This window comes from Pantherophis guttatus, chromosome 10 (genome assembly GCF_059756535.1).
Source record: "Pantherophis guttatus breed Tessera chromosome 10, ASM5975653v1, whole genome shotgun sequence".
NCBI lineage: Eukaryota > Metazoa > Chordata > Lepidosauria > Squamata > Colubridae > Pantherophis > Pantherophis guttatus.
The window spans coordinates 28,177,892-28,198,628 of NC_142072.1; the positions used below are offsets into that span (position 1 = coordinate 28,177,892).

At 47.7% G+C, this 20,737-nt stretch overlaps 3 protein-coding genes across 5 annotated transcripts in view; 2 read left to right on the top strand and 1 right to left on the bottom strand.

The window, feature by feature from the left end:
- Positions 1 to 5,313, top strand: part of RNF19B (ring finger protein 19B) — a 28,494-nt gene extending 23,181 nt beyond the window's left edge. The window contains exons 6-9 of the mRNA XM_060691374.2: positions 2,000 to 2,140; positions 2,725 to 2,932; positions 3,519 to 3,650; positions 4,607 to 5,313. Of these exons, the coding sequence (XP_060547357.2) occupies positions 2,000 to 2,140; positions 2,725 to 2,932; positions 3,519 to 3,650; positions 4,607 to 5,057 (932 nt within the window). The 3' untranslated portion in view covers positions 5,058 to 5,313. The remainder of the gene's footprint in view (positions 1 to 1,999; positions 2,141 to 2,724; positions 2,933 to 3,518; positions 3,651 to 4,606) is intronic.
- A 1,943-nt stretch (positions 5,314 to 7,256) lies between these two features.
- Positions 7,257 to 17,303, top strand: TMEM54 (transmembrane protein 54). 3 transcript variants are annotated; one of them, XM_034413231.3, is made up of 6 exons: positions 7,257 to 8,115; positions 10,942 to 11,135; positions 11,761 to 11,820; positions 14,336 to 14,524; positions 14,809 to 14,943; positions 16,269 to 17,303. In XM_034413231.3, exons 1-6 carry the CDS (start codon positions 8,103 to 8,105, stop codon positions 16,359 to 16,361), a joined length of 684 nt encoding a protein of 227 aa, XP_034269122.1. In that variant the 5' UTR covers positions 7,257 to 8,102; the 3' UTR covers positions 16,362 to 17,303. The 3 variants fall into 3 exon arrangements, with proteins under 3 accessions (XP_034269122.1, XP_034269123.1, XP_087733014.1); XM_087876888.1 differs by having other exon boundaries at positions 7,896 to 7,993; XM_034413232.3 differs by lacking the exon at positions 11,761 to 11,820 and having other exon boundaries at positions 7,751 to 8,115.
- Positions 17,304 to 18,573: 1,270 nt separating this feature from the next.
- HPCA (hippocalcin) overlaps positions 18,574 to 20,737 on the bottom strand; it is a 31,034-nt gene continuing 28,870 nt past the window's right edge. The window contains exon 4 of the mRNA XM_034413230.3: positions 18,574 to 19,919. Within this exon, the coding sequence (XP_034269121.1) occupies positions 19,822 to 19,919 (98 nt within the window). The 3' untranslated portion in view covers positions 18,574 to 19,821. The remainder of the gene's footprint in view (positions 19,920 to 20,737) is intronic.

Genomic DNA, 20,737 nt, shown 5'->3' on the forward strand with positions numbered 1-20,737 from the left:
TTTATTTTTGCCATGTAACACCCCCCCCCCTCACCCCACACACCTCACAGGTCTGTCAACCTGTGAAAACTAACTAACAGCTGGTGCCATTTCTCTGTCTGGGAGCTCGAGGCTTCCCCACAACCAATTCCAGATTAGAGAATATCTCTTGGGAAAAGTGTGGCTGTCCCCATGCTCTCTTCTTGCAGGAGCCAATGGAGGCTTGTTCCCCTTGGCATTTATGAAGTAGCCAAGGGTTCTGGTTAGTTGGCACATCTGATTTTTAAAGTAAATTTTGTTTTAATTTTTATTTTGGTTATTTTTAGTTATTTTTGTGTTTATTTAAAAATAATATGAGAATAAAAGTTATTTAATCAAATATTCTTTCTAAACGGTGGGTAACGATAGCATTAATAGTTTCAGAATTAAAACATAGTATTTGTTTTAAAAGTGGCAGATTCTGCCTACCTTAAAATTGTAACTAGATTTCTTCTAGTAATAATTTCATTAAGAATAAATATAATATATGAAGTCATGGTATTGGCACATGGATGATTCTTGATGGGATCAATGCACACTTCTTGTGTAACTGAGCTAATGGTGGTGGAGCTGCCTGGCTTTGTCCTGACTACATGCCTAGCACATAGCTGTCATTTGTGAGTTGAGTGGTTAGCTTGCTGTCCAAATGCAGGAGGCTTCATAAATAAACCTGTTATAAACGATAGGGTTTTTTTGAGTATAGAGAAAATATGCAGGTCTTATGCTGCAAAAGGGACCCAGTTTTGATCCAGTGTTTGAAACGTATGTCCTGCATTTATATGTAGACTCTGATTTTTTTTTTCTCATTGGAGTAAGCGAGGCTACACTGCATTGAGACCTTGGTGTTCTTAGACACACAAAGCATTGGTCTTTAGGCTGAAATCGGATCAAATCATTCTTTTCATGTGCTTTGGACAGCCAAGATTGTTGATACCACTTAACATACTTTTTTGTTGCTGTTGTTCAAAACTAGCCTATCATAAACAAGGTTATACTTTAAGATTGTTTCCTGTATTCTCCTTAACCAGGGTTTTAAAAATATATATATTCTCCTGTCATTATCACATAACCGAGTGTGTTTTGTGAAATTCAGTTTTTTATAAATTGAGATTTTACCTTCTGTCTCCTCCCCCCCCCCCCCCCCCCAAGGATAGTAACATCTATCATGCTTCTTATTTCCAAGGCAATCCGGTCTCCATACGTAAATACTGAGGAATGACCTATTTGAGGCTTTCTTGTTTCTGTTGGTCTTCTAAGGCAGTGTTCCCCAACCTTTCCAGATTGGCGGCCCGGCTTGGGGGGGGGGAAGAGGGGATGGATTTGTGTGAGGGGCAGGAGGCACATGTACCCACCACTTGCATGAATGGGGCTGCACATATACCTGTGCCAGCCTGCCACTCGCATGGCCCAGTTGAGAATAGGCCTCGGCCCACAGGTTGGGGACCCCAGCTCTCAGGCTTTGGTGATGCAAGAAGCCTTGTGTTCCAAGTATATCACTACTAATCAGCCAGTTGGAGTTCCACATTTAGACAGGAAACAAATGAAAGGAACAGGGGACTGACACATTATTGCTGTTTGTCAAGTAGCCATCTGTGGAGGTATTCCACCCTACCCCTTCCCCACCATTGGTATTCATAGTCCAGTTATGGTCACATCTCTACTGGTAAAAAGCTCAAGGACCTTAAGCCTGTAGGACAGTCTGGCGATTCTCTGTGTGGGAAAGCAGACACGGACACACATTTACCAGCCAAAAATCTCTCTCCCATATAAGATAGCAAGATAGTATGTAAGGTAGTACTTGCACCATCAGGGTAAATGATTTCATTTGTAACGTTACAGACTGAATTGCAGTCTGCAGTCTACCTGAATACCTTCTATGGACAATTGGTAACAACTGCTGAGATGTACTACTTTGGATTGAAAAGCCTTTTCTTTCCTGTAGAATTCTTGCTGTTTATTGATATGCAGCCTTTGTTCCTAGGTATTGGTGTCCCTATCATGTTGGCCTATGTGTATGGAGTAGTCCCCATTTCTTTGTGCCGAGGAGGAGGTTGTGGTGTCAGCACAGCCAATGGAAAAGGGGTTAAAATTGAGTTTGATGAAGATGATGGGCCAATTACAGGTAAAGAAGTAGCCCACTCTGGTCATAATCTTGGGGGAAGGGCACTTGGGAACAAGGAGGGCAGTACTGGAGAGTTCTGTGGGAAGCTTTGGATGGGTGAGGTCATTCTTACACAATAAATTTGTAAAGGCAAGTAGACAGTTCCTACCATGCAGGTAAAGCATCTTCCACATTTTTGTTTATCACTCCTCCACAAAAATATTTCTAAATTGCCCAATTATAGCTCTCCAGTACTTATTTATTTACTTGATTTATGTATCACTTTTATGTGACACTAGGTGGCTTTACAATAAAACAAAGCAAATAACGCCAAAATAAAAACACACAGCAGCTTGGCCCAATCTAATCCATAAATAATAAATAACTTTATTGTCATAAAGTTAAAATAAAAATAAAAACCCATCATCCACAGAGCCAGGAAACAGACTCTAACCCCCACCCTGGGCCCCAGCCCCAGCCTCAATCACAAAGCCAGTATTTTACTTCTTGGGGCGCAATTCCAGCTGGTTCCTCTTTTACTCTAAGGGGGATTCTGCCTAACTGCCTTCCGTTTTGTGCTGTTTCACCTCCTTCTTCTTGCTTAGTGGCAGATGCTTGGAGGGCACTCAAAAACCCCAGCATCGGTGAGAGCAGCATTGAAGGGCTGACGAGTGTTTTGAGCACCAGTGGAAGCCCCACCGATGGGCTCAGCGTCATGCAGGGCAACTACAGTGAAACAGCCAGCTTTGCTGCACTCTCTGGAGGCACTCTAAGTGGCGGAGTCCTTTTAGGAGGGAAAGGAAAATACAGCCGGTAAATATTCATGCTTGCTGAAGTGTGTGGGGGTGGGCATGTATGTGTTGCAGGAACATGGAATCTGGGACCACATATACCTATGTGGCAAATAATGACTTTGATTCTGTTGTACAGCACCCAACTTAACTAGACCATGATATAATGGCCATGAATAGCACTGAATTGGCCACTTTTCTGAGAACTAGGAGGCTTTTGCAGTTTACCACTAAATTGATTGAGGGATGGGAGAGCTGGTCCTGAGCCAAACGTTTATGACCGTTTTTTCTCTGCTCCCCAAGTGAAATGCAGACTCTCCTCCTGTGAAAACTGAGCAGTGGAGAAATTGCCTCTAGAGTGTTGAGAAAAGTGTGCTGCTGCGTGCTGGGGAGAGTGGGAGTGGATGGTGCTTCTTAGGATGAAAGAAGCAAAGTCAAAGTTCATCCAAATGGATAATGTGAAAAGAAGAATCTTAAAACTGAGGCCTGTGACATTCAGGGCTTGTGGATGTCTCCACTCATGGTTTTCATGTGATCAGAACCACATTCTACCTCAGTTAGGTGGGTTTGGGGAAACATCCTTACACCACTTTCTTTCTCTTGGTCAGGCTTGAAGTGCAGGCTGATGTGCAGAAAGAGATCTTTCCAAAGGATTCGGTCAGCCTCGGAGCCATCAGTGACAATGCGAGCACACGAGCCATGGCAGGCTCCATCATCAGTTCCTACAATCCCCAGGACAGGTGAGCCAATCTAGGGAGGTCAAAATCTGTCATCCTTAGAGAGAGCTTTTATACAACTTGGTTTTGTCAAAAAGACATTCTTGTTTTTGCTATGTTTGGCTAGAAAACAAATGCAGATTCTAAGGTGTGTGTTTTGAAGATTCCTAAATTCTGCAAGTCAATTAAAATTAGAGAAAGTTCCCTAAAAGTATGTGATGGTTCACATGCGGGTATATATTTCATTATTCTGTCCTTTGTGCAAAATCTTATGAGAAATAGCTTAATCTGAATGAGCCATTCAGCTGCAAGACTTCCTGTAGTAGGAAGAGCTGTGCCTAGAAGAGAAGTGAACTCTGCATGTGGCTGTTCTCCCTCCCCATTGTGTGGTGGCCATGCCTGAAAGTGTGGAATATGCAGAGGAGCCAATAACTCCAGCCTGGTGAGAAAGGGAGGGATTTGGTTTGAAGCCTCAGCCGGTGTTTGTGGATAGCAGATAAAAGGGTGCTTGGGCAGTTCTTGGCAGGGCATCCCTAAAGACCCTTTTGTATTCCTAATTCTTTTCCTTGAAAAATATGCATATATATATATATATATATATATATACACACACATACATATATATATACACAACTTGGTTTTGTCAAAAAGGCATATATATATATGCATATTTTTCAAGGAAAAGAATTAGGAATACAAAAAGGTCCTTAGGGATGTCCTGCCAAGAACTGCCAATATATATCCCAAACAATATATATCCTAAAGAGAAGATAGAAAGAGTTGCCCTCTCTTTGAAAGCTACAGTGCCAGGGCAAAAGGGAATCCACCATGCGTGTTCCTGCTAAATTAGCTTTCCATGCCCTGGGAGCCTTTGCTGCTCCTCACATTAGCATCTGTGTCCCAGGATAAGACAAGTTCATCTTACAATTTATCAACCTTGTTGGTAACATGGAGCTTCACATGGTGCACTTTTCCCACAGAGAGTGCAACAACATGGAAATCCAGGTGGACATAGAGACCAAGCCCAGCCATTATCAGCTTGTTAGTGGAAGCAGCACCGAGGATTCCCTCCATGTCCCGACCCAAATGGCAGAAAACGAGGAGGAGGAAGAGGAGGAGGAGGAGGAGCAAATATGCAACCACCAAAGCTGTGAGCAGAAGGACTGTGTGGCCAGCAAAACCTGGGACATCACTCTGGCACAGCCCGAGAGCATCCGCAGTGACCTGGAGAGCTCAGACAGCCAATCCGACGATGTGCCCGACATCACCCTGGATGAATGTGACTCCCCCTTCCCCCAGACTGCTGCCTGCCTCCACCCCCCCAGTGCCAGAGGGGCTGGGAGCCCAAGTGCCCGCATTGGCCACTGTGCCCAAGCAGACGGACACCGGCCAGAGGAGAGAACACTGGAGTGCCTTGAGGCCCGAGGGTGAAGCCCCTCCCTCCCCCCCCTCAGCTTTTGCTCCTGGTTCCCCGGGTGACTGCCCTAATCTGGACCCTGGGTACATGGCTTTTCTTACATGAGGATAAAACCTCAGTTTTCTTTTTTTATTTATTGATTTAAGCGCTTGGTGATGCTCAGTGAGTTCTGTAAGAGTGTACATAAATGTGTGCGTGTATATTGTATGTTTGCCAAACACACACCTAAAGAATGCCTTTAATAAATATTCCTGTTCCATTCTCATTGGATCCTGTTTGCCCAGTGAATCTGTCTGGATTTTCCGATAGGCACTTCTCTGCTCCTGAAACTCTTTCCTTGAAATCCACCCCCACCCACCCATCTCAGGCAGGGTGGCCATCTGGCCAGCATTGCTGCTTGGGAGTCTGACTGGGAAGGCAAAGCATGTATATTTGCTGCCCCCTAGAGGACTTTGCTCCCTCTGGTCAGATGCCTCCTTTGGACAAGGATCCAAAAGGATCCTGAAGCTGGGTTGGAGCAGGTGACCGTGGGGCCTCCAGAGCAGGGGTGTCAACCTCAATTTTATTGAGGGCTGCATCAGAGTTCTGGGGCCAGGGTGGGCATGGCCAGCTCAATGTCACTCATGTTGGGGGCGTCTGTGGCGGCCCAAGGGCTCTGCCTGCAAAAACGGGCTCCCGAGTTCCATTTTCAGCTGCAACGGCCTCCTGCAACCCTCTGCCAGTGGAAACAAAACTCAAGAGGGCCACCCACACCCCTCCTGAGCTCTGTTTTTGCTGGCAGAGGCACCATGGGCTGGTCCTTTGCAGTGTCCAGGGCGGCCATGTGGGCCAGATCCAGCCCCCGGGCCTTGAGTTTGACACCCCTGCTCTAGAGGGTTTGGAGGAATTAGAGGGCAACAGATTGCCTATTCCTGTTGCCTGGGATTTCCCGTTTTCAGATTTGGGAACTGGATTTGCCTAGCAGGTTAACCCTGAAACTGTTGCTGTATTTGCCCAAACCAGTAACACCTTAGATGGCCTACAAAGGGAGGCACACAACATTCTAAGACAAAAGATGGATTTCACTAAGCTAAACTGCAAATGTTTTAACCTCATTTCACCCTAGTCTATTAAGCTGTATGAATTCAGCTATAAGTAATACGAATATTTAAACTACACGTGTTTCTGGTTTTCAGCTGCAGAAAGGAAGAATATTTCGGAATGTTATATGAAATGCAAGAAGGGAGAAGATTTATCTTCTGGAACTATCATATAATGAGTGCGTGCTTTTGAGTTTCCACTTCTTTTTAAATACTTTTTAAAAAGTATTTTACTTTCCTACCCAAAAGAGCAGGAATGTGGAGCAAGGAATAGATCCTTTGCTTTTTAACCCCCGGGTATTGTTAAATAGCATAAAATAAATGTTTGTTAGAAAGAGCAAAGAATGAAGAGATAGTGCATCACTTTAGCAAGCTCTGTTTGAGGTCCCATTCTCTTCTTTTCTTTATCCTGAAATAAGAGGGCATTGTTGCTCGTCCACACTTCTTCATGTAAACCTGTCATTAAATGTGGAGGAGGGCTTCTTAGACCAAGAAGATATATCACTTGGATCGCCCTCGGCTTTACAGTCCCTTCAAATCGAGCCCTCCAATGTCATCCCATTGCTTAAATAGCCTGTGCCTTCCCACTGGCTCTGAGGAAGAAAGTGTTCAGGGAGAGAAGCTATGAATTTTCCCCAAGGAACTGGAAAAAGTTTGTCTCCCAAGAGATGCTGGGATAATTAAATTTCTTTCCCCGTCTTCCTTTCAGGGGAAAGATCTGCCCTTGCCTTTTGGCTCAAAAATAAATCAGTTGCTTCTGGACAAGACGCTATTGTAAAATGAAATTAAAAAAAAAAAAATGGAGGAAGAGAACAAGTCACTTGCATGCTGAAAAAAATTACATGAATATGACCCTGAAGGTCAAGGGAGATTTTACTTTTAAAAGTACCCAGAAAGTTTTTGTTCTTTTTATATTATAAAATACGTTTTATAGATCAAGCAGATAAAATCCATTAAAAAGTGCATACAGTTCTGTAAAAAAAAAAAAAAGGCCTAAACAATGGCATAGGAAACAAAAATCAGGAACAGCAATAAAGTAGAAGTAAGTACAGAATAAAATACCAACAGATGTCCAGAAAACAATCTTAACGGGCTGTTTAGAGCCCAAAGGGGGCCTCCCTCCACAGACCTGATGCCACTGTGGCTGCCGGGGCATCTGGAAAGGACTTCTGGTGAAGAGCCGGGGCCTCTGGGGCAAAAGCCTGGTTTCTGCATCTGTCTGCAGCCTTTGGCTCCTTAGACGAAATGGCATCAACCAAGCTTGGCTAACTTCTGAAAGCTCTGCCTGGTGAGGCCTAGAAAGAATTTGGAGGAGACACCACCAGGTCAGTCCAGGACCAGGAGCCACCAGAGACCCAAAAGCTGCAGTGGAGAATCAGCCAAGAGGAAACTGGCCTTTTCCACACCTCACGGCTAACCCTGTGGCAACTTCAAGATGTGGGGCCTTCAGAGCCCAGAATTCCCCCGACAGCCAGGCTGGACTCTGCCCAGTTTAAGAGTTGCCCCGGTTGAGAAATCCTGGCTTCGGCCCACTGGGTTCCCACAGCCCGTTTAACCACAAACAACGCCAAACCAAGGTTGCACAACCAGGGCTAGGGGGCTGCTTCGCCCAAACGCCCAGCGAAGCTGCTGCTTGCCCCGCCTGGACCCCACAGCCGCTCCCGGCCTCTGCTTCCCGCGGTCGCCTGCCCGCCTGGCCCGGGGCGCGCTCAGCACGGCGGCGGCGGCGGCAGGAGGGAGCGGCTGGGCCGGGTGGGGCCGGCAGGTGAGTCACGTCTCCCGCTCGCGGAGGCCGAAGGTGGAGCCGGGCCTTTTGTTCGGGGCCCGCCGGCCGAAGAGGAAGGGACGAAGGGCGGCAGCGGGAGGAGCAGGTATCGGAGCGCCGCGGAGCCGGGACAGGTGGCCGGTAGAGGCGCTTCTGCAACGGAGCTGAGCCGGCGCCCGTCCCGGCGGGGATGGGCTGAGTTCCGCACGGCCCCCATGTGTCGCCTGGGTGAGTTGAGTGGAGGCCCCGCGGCGTCCGGGGAGGCGAGGGGGGGGGTGGTGGCCAGCCGCCCTTGAGGGCCTCGGTCGGCCTTCCAGGGCTCTTTCCTGCGGGGCCCCCGAGCTCTTGGGGAAAGCGGGCGCTCGGCGTGATTGGCCCCGCCGGCCGCAGCCGTTCCGGCGGGGGAGAACAGGGGCTGAAACTTGGGCGGACCCTTCTTTTCTCCCCCTCCCCGCCGGGCTTCGGGTGCCCCTCACGCTCCGAGCGGCGGCGGGGTCTCTTCCCGTGTTGAGCTTCAGGGGGATGGGAAGTCCGGGGTGCTGAAATTAGAAATCAGACTCAGGTTTATTCACGCAGCGAAAGGTACAGAAACGTGCATAGCGCGTCTGCCTTTTAGCACATGAGGAGTTTTTCCGGGATACATTTAGCTGGTCTTACATTTTTAATTGGGAGATCATGCAGAGCAGGGGGACAAATTAATATGAAAAGTAGTTTTCTTATGCGTTAAATCCCAGGAGAGTGTTGGGAGAAAGTGGTTAGCTAACATTAAATGGAAATGTTTGCTCTTTCAAAACAAAATTATCTTTATTTACTGTTTTGGTTAACAGCGAAAAATGCAAACAGCCTTTTCCAAATATGGGTTTTTTTAAGTTGTAGTTATCTTGTTTAACACTTACCGGGAGCAATTCTGCTACAAACAACCTCTCCCTTAAAGGAATTTGCAGACGGCTGTATGCTTGATTTATTTAGTATAATTCTTTTCAATCCAATAATGAGAGTTCTGGGGCCAGACTGCAAAACCGTTAATGTAAATGAATCTCTGAAGAAATAGGAAGAACATAAATTGAACTAAAAATGGAAGAGTCATGTGCATTATCTAAAAACGATCTAGACAAACTTTCCATAATTAGAAAATTTTAAAGGCTGATGAAATGTAAAATCTTGTACAAAATGTTGTACAAAATATGCCTTAATGAGGCTTTCCAAATGCCTGTCATACAAACACTAAAACAGCACTGCATGGATATTGTCTTGGTGGTCTAAAAGTCCTGATATTTGCCCTGGAGGAATTTAAAGTCAGGTGAACAAAAGAGATGGGAATTCAGCTGCCCAACCGGATTTTGGAGAAGCAGGGTCCACTCATCATGGCCCAAGAGGGCCCGTTGCATTCCAAACAGCCTTTCTTGCTCTCCCCCCACATTCCCCCCCCCTTCACACTTTGTAACTTGTGTAGATTTATGGGCTGTTCTGGCCTCATTCATTCTGTTGTTTCAGCAATGATTAAACTTTAAAGGAAGGCCCTGGTTCTTTCCCATAGGAAACTCTATATAATAGACTTCCTTATGGCTCCTGGCTCAACCTGTGGGAGATAAATTGGCTGGGGGAGCAACTGCCCATCCCTGCTGAGCCCATGGCACCACCTCCCCAGTATTGTCGTGGAAGAGATCCTGCATGCCTGAGGCACAGCCAGGACTGCATATGGAAGAGCACCACAGAGCCCTCCCTCCCCCAACTTCTGTGTTCCTTCTGAAGAAGGAAGGAGATGGTGCATCTTCCTTCTCCAGACAAGAACAGCCAGGTGAAAACTCATAAAAGTTAACTAAAAGCTGTAAACCAAGATAAAGAGATAGGTAGGTTCATGGGAAGGGACTCAATAGAAGGGTTGATCTGGTGTAGGACTGGGAGAACCGGTTGCCTCCGGATGTTCTAAACGTCATCTCTCTCTCTCCCCATATCTACCTGTTGGCCAACTGACCAGGGTAATGGGAACTGCAGTTCAGCTGCTTCTACAGGGTCAGACCTTACCTACCTGAGCAACGCCTGTCCAAAAGCTCTTGGCCACCCTCTTGAGTCCTGGTTGGGCTTGCAGCTGTTTTTCCATCAGGATGCTTGAAGCAGTTTAGATTCCAAGTTTCTAGTGTCATGACCCACTAGGTAGACCAGACCAGAAACTCATCTCCACAGGAAAGCTAGATCAAGACAATGTAAATCATAACAACAGATTTTTGCAAATCTGACTGTGCTTCTCCTCCCGTCCTCCTTATACCCAGTAAATCAGGAAGGCGTTTACCTTTTGACTATTATCTTGCTTCCCATGACTTCTTTAATTCTTTATTGTTTCTTTGCCTAGCCCTGGATAATGCTTCTTGCATATTTCTGTCAGGGAACAGTTCCTTTTCTCTGCACATCTAGCTGCATCAGAGCATCTACCATAGCTTGCTTTTTAAAGCTTACCCTAAATTGCATTTACAGACATTTTTTGTGTGTGGCTTTAATCAGTCTAAAACATTTGATGTTCCCTGAAATTGGGCCAAATCATTTGTAAATAAGCTGAGAAGAGCAGTCCTAGTATAAATTGTTAGGGGAAAAAACATCTGGACAGACTCCGTTATAAGATGTGCCCCAGTATTACTATTCTCGGCACCTTTATTGACCAATCGGAAGCCCCCTCACTTATCCCAGACTGGCTTAATTCATAGAGGAGCCTTTGGGGAGGAATTTTGAAGTCCAAGTAAACTATGTTCATCAGATGATTTCTGAGGTTGCTTCAGAAAAGAGTTAGGGAGGGAGGGAGGGAGGGAGGAGAGAAGAGAGTCAGCAAAGTTTTGAGAACTGTGTGATGAGGAGCACCAGGGGGAGATGCTTCCCAGAGACATAAGATTGGCCCCTGCATTAGGATCAGAGATGCCTCTTGATGCCTTGACTCAGCAGGTCTGCTCTTGCCCAGAGGCAACGTTTGCTACGTAAAACTTCACATTGTGCAGCATGTCTAGTTCTCTCCTCCTTTCCTGTGATGCAAAACTGTGTACTGGAACAAATCTGTTTCTTTCTCAGGTATGATTGACACCAGCAGCTCCCAGAAACTCTTGATGAAAACAGGACTCATCCTGATTGTCATTGGTCACCTGAACTTCATTTCGGGAGCCCTGGTCAATGGGACAGTCTTGCGCCACATTGCCAACCCCCAAGATACCATTTCGTTGCAGTATGCTATTTCTAACATCATTTCAGCCATCTCGGCCATCTTGGTAGGTAGCCTGGTTTATATGATACGGAGGGATCAGTGGAAGAACCAACGAGTCCATCTCCCTGTTCTGCTGCCTTGCGTGGCCCGCAGGGCATGCCAAAGGCAAGCTCATTCTTCTGCCCCTATGGTGCAGGGTCCCCTGGATAAGTTAGCCCCCAATCAAAAAAGTCGAATGCAAATAATTATCACTTTAACTGCCATACGCTATTTTAAAGTCAGAAACAGAGCAAAAATCAGTTACTGGTTCTGATGGGTACCCACAAAATAAGTGCCATCTGATTTTCTCTCCCTCTTAATGATAAAGTTGGGAATTGTGCCAAATGTGGTATTAATGTGTTATGACTGAAGTTAGAATGATTCTGCAGTAGCAAAAGGCAAGCATAATTCTAAAGCTATTACCTTGCCAGAGATTTCAAATTCCTTTGAATAATAGAACAATCACTTTAGATCTTGGAATCATCAAAATTAATTCCTGCAAAGCCATCAGCTGTTCTCAGTTTGCTGGAATTTTATCTTGAAGACAACATCTGGAGGGAGGAATTGCATCAACGTACTGTAATCTGTTGCTGCTGCTGCTGCTGCTGCTGCTCTTTGCATGGGGTAATTTCCTGGTTTTCCCTTTACAGACAATATCCTGTGGAATAGCAGCCATTGTGCTTTCCAGATACCTATCCCAAAAACCATTGGTAAGCAATCTTATCCCTGTGGCAGTTTAGAGCAGAAATACCTCCAGTGAGAAAATGAGCTAGGTTTCTGGATGAGAATTCCATAATAGGCTACACCCCCAACTGTTTGCAGAAGCTCTTGCTAACTCCCTTAGGAAAGATTGGATTAACCTTGAGCCTCATTTTCTCTCCTTCACCACACCCATCATCTGCTTATCTTCAGGGTCATCAGGCTCTTCTACACTCCCTCTCCCATCCAGGAACATGCAGTAACTCCATAAAACGATGCTTTAAGTAAACAGCTTTCCAGGCTACAGAGGGTGTTTTTGTAATTCCCTTATCAATGTGTATTGGGAGGGAACTATAAGCAGGCCTTTGCATGTAGCTCTGCTTGGTTTATTTACTATATTTTGAATTGCCCACTAAGGAGAGTATTTTAGGCAGACTACAAAACTGTTTAATATAAATGCCTCTACAAATAGAATAAGAAAAACAATGAACTAAAATATAGAGAAGTCATATGGAAGATGTGCAATTATCTAACATCCATCTATGCAAATTATTTCCATAACATTCAAATTCTAAATGCTGCTGTAATGGAAAATTTTGCACAGAATTGTGTCACTTATATAAAAATGTGCTAATTAGACTATCCAAAATGCAGATCAATATCCAGGAAGCATAAAAATCATCCTGAAAGGCTTCTTTCCATTCTGCAATAGTTTCCTTAAGAAACGTTCAGTTTGCCATTATCCATGCTGGAAGAGCGTAAATGCCATTTCTGGCAGGATGATTGCTTGATTGATTAATTACATGTATTATAGCTGCCTACTCCAAAACTTTAGTTTGCTGGGGAAGAGTTTCTCCACTTTGTGAACATGAAGCCCTTTAGATCAGGGTTTCTCAGCCAACATGGGGGACATCTCAAAATTGGTAAGATTAAAAAAAACACCCTTGCTTTAATTCATAATTTTAAATCCCGCGGACCACTAATATGATCTGCCTAATGACCGGCTGGATGGGAGTGGCTAGGTGGTCATGTGACTGGGTGGGCATGGTGAACTCGATGTCACTCACATCAAGGGGCGCCTCGCCAGCCTCTACTCACCCCTCCCCTCCCAGCCACTCCTCGCCTGCCCGCCCGGGCTCCTTAGGGCCCCAACAGGAAGCAGTTGTTGGAGCAGCCACCACGAGAAAGAGTTGGCAAAACAGCTCAGTTCAAATTGGATCTGACCGAGAAGGAGGCTCAGCAGAAGCACCTCACTGAGGACTAGGAGCAGAGGCTTTCCAGGCAGAGGGAAGACCTGCGGGAGTGCAAGGCCAGATAATGGTGCCTGGAGGCTCAGTGGGCTGAGATGGTCAACCAGTTCCAGGTCATGATGCAGTCCCACTGGAACAAGGCTCTCCGGCTCTTCGCCACCAGCGGCGCTTCCCTCCAGCCTTTACCCAAAGCCTCATAACAGGCGGCTGAAGCAGACCCCAAGTCGGAATTTCTGCCCCACTCCGACCCACAAAAAATCCCCGAAGGGGGAGACTCTCTGCAGCAACACAAACGTTCGTTACACGTATCCAGCCCAGAGGCCATAGTTTGAGGACCCCTGATTTAGTGCAATATAAAAAAATGCAAATAATGTTTCTGTGGACCACCAAAATTTTCTTGTGGACCACCAGTGGTCCACAGACCACCAATGATCCATGAACCACCAGTTGGTGACCACTGCTTTAAATGGTTTGGATACCAGTTTCCAGGTCTCCTTCCCTCCATCTGTGTTGGACTCCAGTTCCTAGTGTTTACAGTCCTAGGACCGTTGGAATCAAAACCCAAGACATTTGGGTGGTATCACATGTAACATCTTTTGAAATTCTCAAATGGCATTCATAATATTGCTTGATTCTAGTTCAGCTGGGTTCACACATGATGTGGACTTGACTTTTCTTCCCCAAACTTCAAGTGACTTCTGAATTATTCTGAGTTTGATCTCTTTCTATAGAAAGCCATTTTGCCAGTTTCATCTAGGGATCACTCTATGTTCACTTCACAAATAAACAAGCCACATTTTAACATAATATGTTGTGTGTGTATGAATTTGGAAAGTTGCATTAATTTTGGGAAGCGGCTAAGCTAATTGTTGTAACATTGAACCAGAAAGGATTAAGGTTTTTGTATGATGAGTGAACCCATCCATTGTGTTTTGTAAGCTATAGTCTGTGGCTTATCCTCTTTTCTGAACCCTCCTGCTCCCTATATCTTTTGTGGCAGCCCCTGCCCTCTGAAAGGTTGGGAGGTTAGGTGCCCTATGAGATTGTTATTGTGGAGTGTTTATGCGTTTGCCCTCAGCAACTGTTGGTTATTCTGTTGATATATTTTTCCTGTTGTTTTAATGTGATGATGACTTCCCAGAGTTACATCTGGGAGATGGGGGAACTTATAAAATCAATGTAAAGAATAAAATAAATAAACGTAATGGTTTAGTGCGTGTTCTTGCTAGCCAAATGAGTATTCGCACCAGAGCTTCCCAGTTCTCTCTCTTTACAGGGATGGGCTGTTTTCTCCCTCAGCATCAGCAGCAGCTTCCTCTCGCTCTTCTGCCTGGTGGGGCTGGCGGTGGCCATTGGCCTGACCTTTGCCAACAAGGGCCATGCCCTTCTGTCCATGTGCACCTTTGCTGACATGGAGGTCATTCAGATTGCCCACGAGTGCCCCTTCGACCCCACACGGATCTATGTAAGTCTGCCAGAAAAGGACCTGAAGCTCCTGCTACCAGAAGGTGGCTGTGGTGGGGAAGGGGTTTATCTAGAACCCTGAAGTGGCTCCCAGGGGAAAAGGCTCAGCAATACTTTGGGGGTGTCATTTTTGCACTGCACTTGGGTTGCTCAGCACTCTGGACAGGATGGCTCATCCTTGGTGGCTGGAAGTTGGCATGGGTGGGTGGCTCCATCAGTTAAGCCATGGTTTCTACCTCTGAAAGTTGGTGGACGTATTTCTGACCTTCCCTTCCCTCTCCTCAGAGTTCTGCCCTGGTCCTCTGGGGTCTCTCCTTTCTCTTGGACTCCGTGGAGATCATCTTCAGCATCCGTTGCTTTCTTATCACTCTTACGATCCTGAACTTGAAGCTTTGTCGCAAGGGGAAGCGCAAGAAAAAGGTAAATCTTCCTCTCCCCCTGTTCCCTGCAGAGTTGGAGGAGGACAGTTGGGGAAAAAGAAGAGGTCTTCATAGGGCCTAGCAGATCTAGCCCAGGTCCTTCTCCGTGCTTTGGAGAAAGGCCTATTATACGCTTCCACCCCCTTCTTCCCCTCCGTAATACGTGGCCAAATTTCCGCATTCTGTTTATGGCTGAAGATTGGGGGCTCCTTCATGTTGTGACCCAGAGCAGTTCCCCAGAAGAAAGGAAGGCCCTGATGCTGGGTTTCTCCTGGACTGTGAATCTGCAGGATCTGATTATGCATTTAACAGGCTTTCTGGTTTAGATTTGAGCCTTTGAGGGTTTTGAATCATGTCTTAGTAATCAGGCCAGATTTAAATAATTGGTTGTTTGCAACTTACTCATCAATTTGCATCTCATTAAATCTGGTCTTACCAAAAATACCTGTTGAAAACAGGCCAGCCGCTCCACTGGAGCTGACTTCAGAAGAGCTCAGCCCAGGCAGGTCAGCAGAGGAAGGGCAAGGAAGGTGCTCAGCCTTCTGCCAGTCAGCATTGGAGCGGTCCTTCATGATTAGGAGGGAAAGCAAAGGCTTCTAAAAATACGCATCAGCTGAAAGGAGTACAGGTAGTCCTTGACTTACGACCACAATTGGCACCAGAGTTTCTGTGGCTAAGCAAGGCGGATATTAGGTAGGTCAATCTTTCTGCCATGGCGGTTAAGCAAATTGCTGCGGTTGTTAAGTGAATGGCATTATCTTTAAGTGAGTCTATCCTCCCCATTGGCTTAGCTTGCCAGAAGTTGATCAGGAAGGTCGTGAATGGTGATCACGTGACCCCAGGAAGCTTCCGCCATTGGAAATGCAGGACGGTTGCCAAGCAGTCAAATTCTGACCACATGACTGTATGGGTGGTATGGGTGCTGCAATAGTTGTTGAGTTGCAAGGGCTGGTTGTAAGTCACTTTTTTCGGTAATGTTTTAACTTCATTCGCTAAGTGAATGGTTGTAAATTGGGGAGTGCTTGTATGTCAACATTTGCGGGGGGTGGTGGCCTGGACCCTCTTGTCATTTCAGCACAATGCAGGGTGTCAGTTGCAGCACCATGGCTGCGTCTGGCAGACTTTGATCCTGGATGCCGTTCATGTGCCCTGCAAGAGTATTTAACCGGTAGGAGAGGCACAGCTACAGGTCATCTCCAAGTCCTACCTCGTACCTTGGCCGGAGCCAATCCCCAGAGCCCACCCTAGATGCTTGTGCCTACAACAGGGGGAAGGGGGGAGGAAGTTGGCCTCCCTTTGGACTGATGGCACTGCCTTGCTTTAAAGATCTCGCTGACATTCGTCACCACCGAGACCAGCGACTCCTGCGAGGGACGGGATCTGCTGAGGATGGAGCGCTTGGGTGTTGAGCAGCTGTAGAGGCCAAACGTGTCACTCAGGAGAGCCTGGCAGGCAAAACCCTCACAGACTCTTCTGTGGCACTTTTCTGACTGTCCCTGTTCAGTGTCACCATCTGATTTCACTGACTGCTGGGTGGGCTGGAGCCTGCCGGGAGAAAGGGCTTTCTCCCAAGCAATGAACAGTCTTGTGTTTGTGCATTTCTCCCGCTCATCCTCTGGATGATGTTTCTAGCTTTGACTTCTCAAACAAGACTGTGAGTTCTTCCTTTTTTATTCTGATGCACACATGCGCATACCCTCATGCGTGCCTCTCCTAGGTGGGCAGGCCGGAGGCTGCAGCATTGACTGGAACATCTGGATGGAACCCTGGTGTTCTCTTCAGGGGGGGCCAATGATGTTCTGGGTCGTTCTCAGGAGCAAAGTCACCCAGAGTGATGGGAGCCTGATGGCCAGGGAAGAGGCCCTAGCAGGACCACTCGAGAGAGAACGGACCACTCGGGGCCAACTGGGGTTTTCTCTGACATGTTGCTTTCAGAAAGTTTGTATAGTGTTATCACAGCTTAAACAGGGACTAAAAACTATAGTTTCCATTGAAAACTATGGAAAATGGCCTTTAGATGATGGGTTTGTTGACAAAACTGCAAATCCACCCTCACTTTGCTTATCTCTGTAAATATGCAAATCTACTGAAATAATGGATTGGGGGGGCAATGGATCAATCCGCTGCAAAGGAGGCAGACTGGGGAAACCTCGTGTGGCGTCCTGGTGAAGGGAGATGCCAGCCCAGTTTCAGCCCGAGGCTCCCTGGGAGGAGGTGGGGGAACCTTGGTCCAGCTGTATACTCTCAGCCAACCTACCTCACAGGGTTGTTGTGGGGAATGCCAGGAGGATGGAGTACTGTTTTCTGTCTTAAATTCTTGGACCAAAGATGAATAAAAATCTAACTAATTAATTAAAAGAACTGGCAGAGACTTGGCTCTTCCTTCCCTGCTGGCTTGTGAGTTCCTTCTCAGCTTCCCACTTTCTGCAGCTTGCAGGCCATTGCTTCATTTTAGCTTCTGGGGGTTCATTCACAGGGAACAAGACCGTCCACATACACTGCTGCTTGAAGAGCTGGGAGCCCAAATGCAGAGCCGCCTCTGGGACGGCAGCACCTAGAATTCCAGCATCCTGGAGAAGCTGCTTTAGTCTTCCATAGGTGCCTTTTCTCGTCAAGGGCACCTGTTTGGCACAGAGGGACATCGTCTCTAGATGGCTTCATAAATTGCTATGATCTGTTTCTCTCCACACTGTGGCCCTCCCTATTACAAATCCTGTCCCCTCAGCCACAGCCTGATGCTGGCAGTCCAAAAATTGGGATGGGTGGATAATGCATGGCTGCGGAGGGACCTTGTGAGCAAGAGAGCCTGCCAGCATCCAGAGAGCAGGGCCTCCTCCCACGTCTGCCAGATGGGAGGCCTGGGCTTTGGTCCTGGGTCCTCTGCCTGCCCCCCTTGACTTCAGGGAATGGGGAGGAGCTCAGTGGCTGAGAGGGGAGGGCAGGGCAGGGGGGCCTTGGCTGCTGGTGGGAAACTGGGCAGGGTCACTGGCTTTCTGCACCATCCCTACGCTCCCCCCCCCGGCTCCATCCCCCACCAGAAGCCAAGAAAATCCCACCTTGCCTTGGGGCCTCTGGAGACTGGAAAGTGCTGTGAGGGGACGGTGGCCTTTTCTCACCAGGAGCAGGACTTCCTGGGTAGCCATCATGGGTACCTGAGCCTGGGCGGGGCAAGGCTTTGACTGGATGGCTGTGGCCGCCATCTTGACTTTTTGACCTCCCTGCCTCATGGACAGTCTCTGCAGGAAGGCTGCTCCCCTCGTCCTGGGTCTGGATGGAACGGTTACTCTCAGCCTTGATTCAAGTCTTGGCCCACCTGCAGGGAGGTTGCAACCAAGAGACGATGCAGATTGAGACCTCTGGCCAGGCTAAAACTCTGCACGAATGTGTACAACCACCACAGGCAGCTCTCACCTGCACACCCAGCCACCTTCCCTAAGAAATAGGTGAGAGGCGGGCAAAACCATTTAATCATGGGATGGGGGGCAAGAAGTTACCACCCAGCAACGTCCTGGCTTCTTTGGTCACTCCCAAAACGAGCTGCAATAAATCAGAGAATTTGGCTCTGTAATTTGGGAAGAAAGTAACTTTGAGCAGACATCTGAACACAAAAGAAATCTGCAGGCTGTGATTCTTTTGTGGCTGCGTTGGGATCGTTTTATAATGAAAAGCAGGTAAGACAATCAACAAATAATTCTACACATACATTTTTCACACCAAGCTCTGGTTGGCAGCTCCCACTAAGCAGCTTTTGAACGCTGGTCTCTCTCTCCTCTGCTCCCAAAGCTGCAGGCGGCTGCCTTTTGGGGTGCTGTGTCGCCTGGAGGGGGAGGGGCTGGGCTATCGAAGGAACCCTGGGTGAGATACAACCCCTCCTCCCCGTGCTGCAAACCAGAATCAAAAGGGCTGGCAAGGGGTGTGATGAGGGTGGGCAGAAGGAGGGGTGGTGTAGCCATGACACGAAGGGGGTCTGCTTTGGGCTGTGGCATATGAGCTAAGGTAGTTTGCATTAAATGGCACTGAATGTAGATCAAAGCTGGGCAGAAACGAAATGCTTTGAACCTCTGGTGCTTCTCTGCTCCTGGGAAGGAAGGAAGGAAGGAAGGAAGGAAGGAAAAGGAAGGAAGGAAGGAAAGGCTGCTTTAATGGAGAGCAGGGAGACGCAGAAGCATGGGGTCCCCAAAGCACTTTTGACAGGTGCACAGCCCTAAGGGTGCTTATCAGCATTACACAGACCCTGGTTGGAAATACCAGGGCTACTCCACTGAGGGCATCCTAAACAACGCAAAGCAGAGACTTGTACTTCCGTATACGTAACTGATCTGGCCTAGTGTCATTTTAATAATTTATTATGCTAATCTATTAAATCTATATGCTGCCCGACTGGGAGTTGTCCAGGCATATACTGGGGTCCCTCAGTGGCCTTTCAGCTTTGTTGGCATTTGCAGCCGGTGCCTTGGGCTACAGACCTCGCTTTCGCCAGCAAAAGCTGCTCTCGCACTCAGGAGCCCTGCAGTGGGAATACGGCCAGCAGCAGGCGCAGCGGAAGAGGCAGCTGCGGGCGAGCGGCCCCTTTGACTGACCCTAACCTGGAGGGCTGACAGAAGACCGGCTGGTCCGCAGACTCCGGCTTTGCCACCCACCCCCTCAGCTGCATCCCAAGTCGTGTCACATTCACACCAAGCTAAAGTGTTCAGGGAGCGGGGAAAGGAAAAATATCTGTGAGTCAGAAAAAAACTTCAGTAGACTGGCTGGTGCTCCTTGCTTCGATGTCCAAGCAGGAACGGGAGGAGGCTGGTGACTTCCTCGGAGACGCCCGGTGAAGTTGGGTGCTGTTTGGGGAGGTGGGCTCATCCAGAGCCTCCTGGGCAGTGGGGAGTGCTCAGAACTGGGAGGCACTGCTGGGATCGCACTGCAGCAGCCTCACGATGGAGGGGTCGCTCTTGGCGCCTTTGATGAACTCCTCCAGGGACAGTTTGCCTGGAAAGGAGAAGAGGGGGTCAAGCACAGCCAAAGAAGGAAGGGGGGATGCCAGTCCCAGACGGAGCGGAATTCCCAGAAGGGAGCCCTGGTTGCTTGCTTCTTCCCTGAGAGTTTTCTACTGCCCAACACCCTGTCCAGGCCTCCATCCTCCTCTGAAGTTCCCAGGCCTCCTTGTGCCAAGTTCATCTACCTGCACTCCACCGTGTTTTCTGACAAAGGATTCCTGCAAAGGTACGTCATGGTTTTAGAAAAACTTCAGCAGAGCTCACATGGACGCCAAAGGATTCCTTTTTTCCCCTTCTCATGTGTCAAGTGAGGTTTTCATGTCAAACTAACTATACTGATGTCTTGTTTTTCAGTTTCCCATCTAATCCTTTAAGACTGGCCTTTTCTTTTCCGGACACAAAGTAAGAGTTTTTGTGTATGTGAGAGACCAGCCTTGGCTTCTGCTGAAGCTGTCCCTTAATTTCAACCAATGGGATGTTTGGTGGGAATGACTTCAACACGGGTCCCCAACCCCTGGGCTGCGGCCCACTACCAAGCCACGGCCTGTTCGAAACCCGGCTGCGGGAGAGATGGGTAAGCGTGCGCGTGAGTGGAGGGCACTTACGCTCGGGCATGAAGCTCCACTGACACGAGCGGCAGGCATTTGTGCTCACGGGCAGAGTTTCCCTCATGCGGAGCTTTGCACATGAGCACAAGCGCCCTCTGCGCGCACAAGTAGAGCTTCGCAGACGAGTGCAAGTCCTTGCTGAGTGGAGCTTCGCGCATGAACACAAGCAGCCTCTGCTTGTGCATGAAGCTCTATTTGCACA

Excerpts from the sequence above, each read along its gene's own strand:
- TMEM54 (XM_034413231.3), top strand. Across the intron at positions 11,821-14,335 it reads ACCTATCCCAAAAACCATTG|GGATGGGCTGTTTTCTCCCT; the intron begins GTAAGCAATCTT and ends CTCTCTTTACAG. Across the intron at positions 14,944-16,268 it reads AGGGGAAGCGCAAGAAAAAG|ATCTCGCTGACATTCGTCAC; the intron begins GTAAATCTTCCT and ends CTTGCTTTAAAG.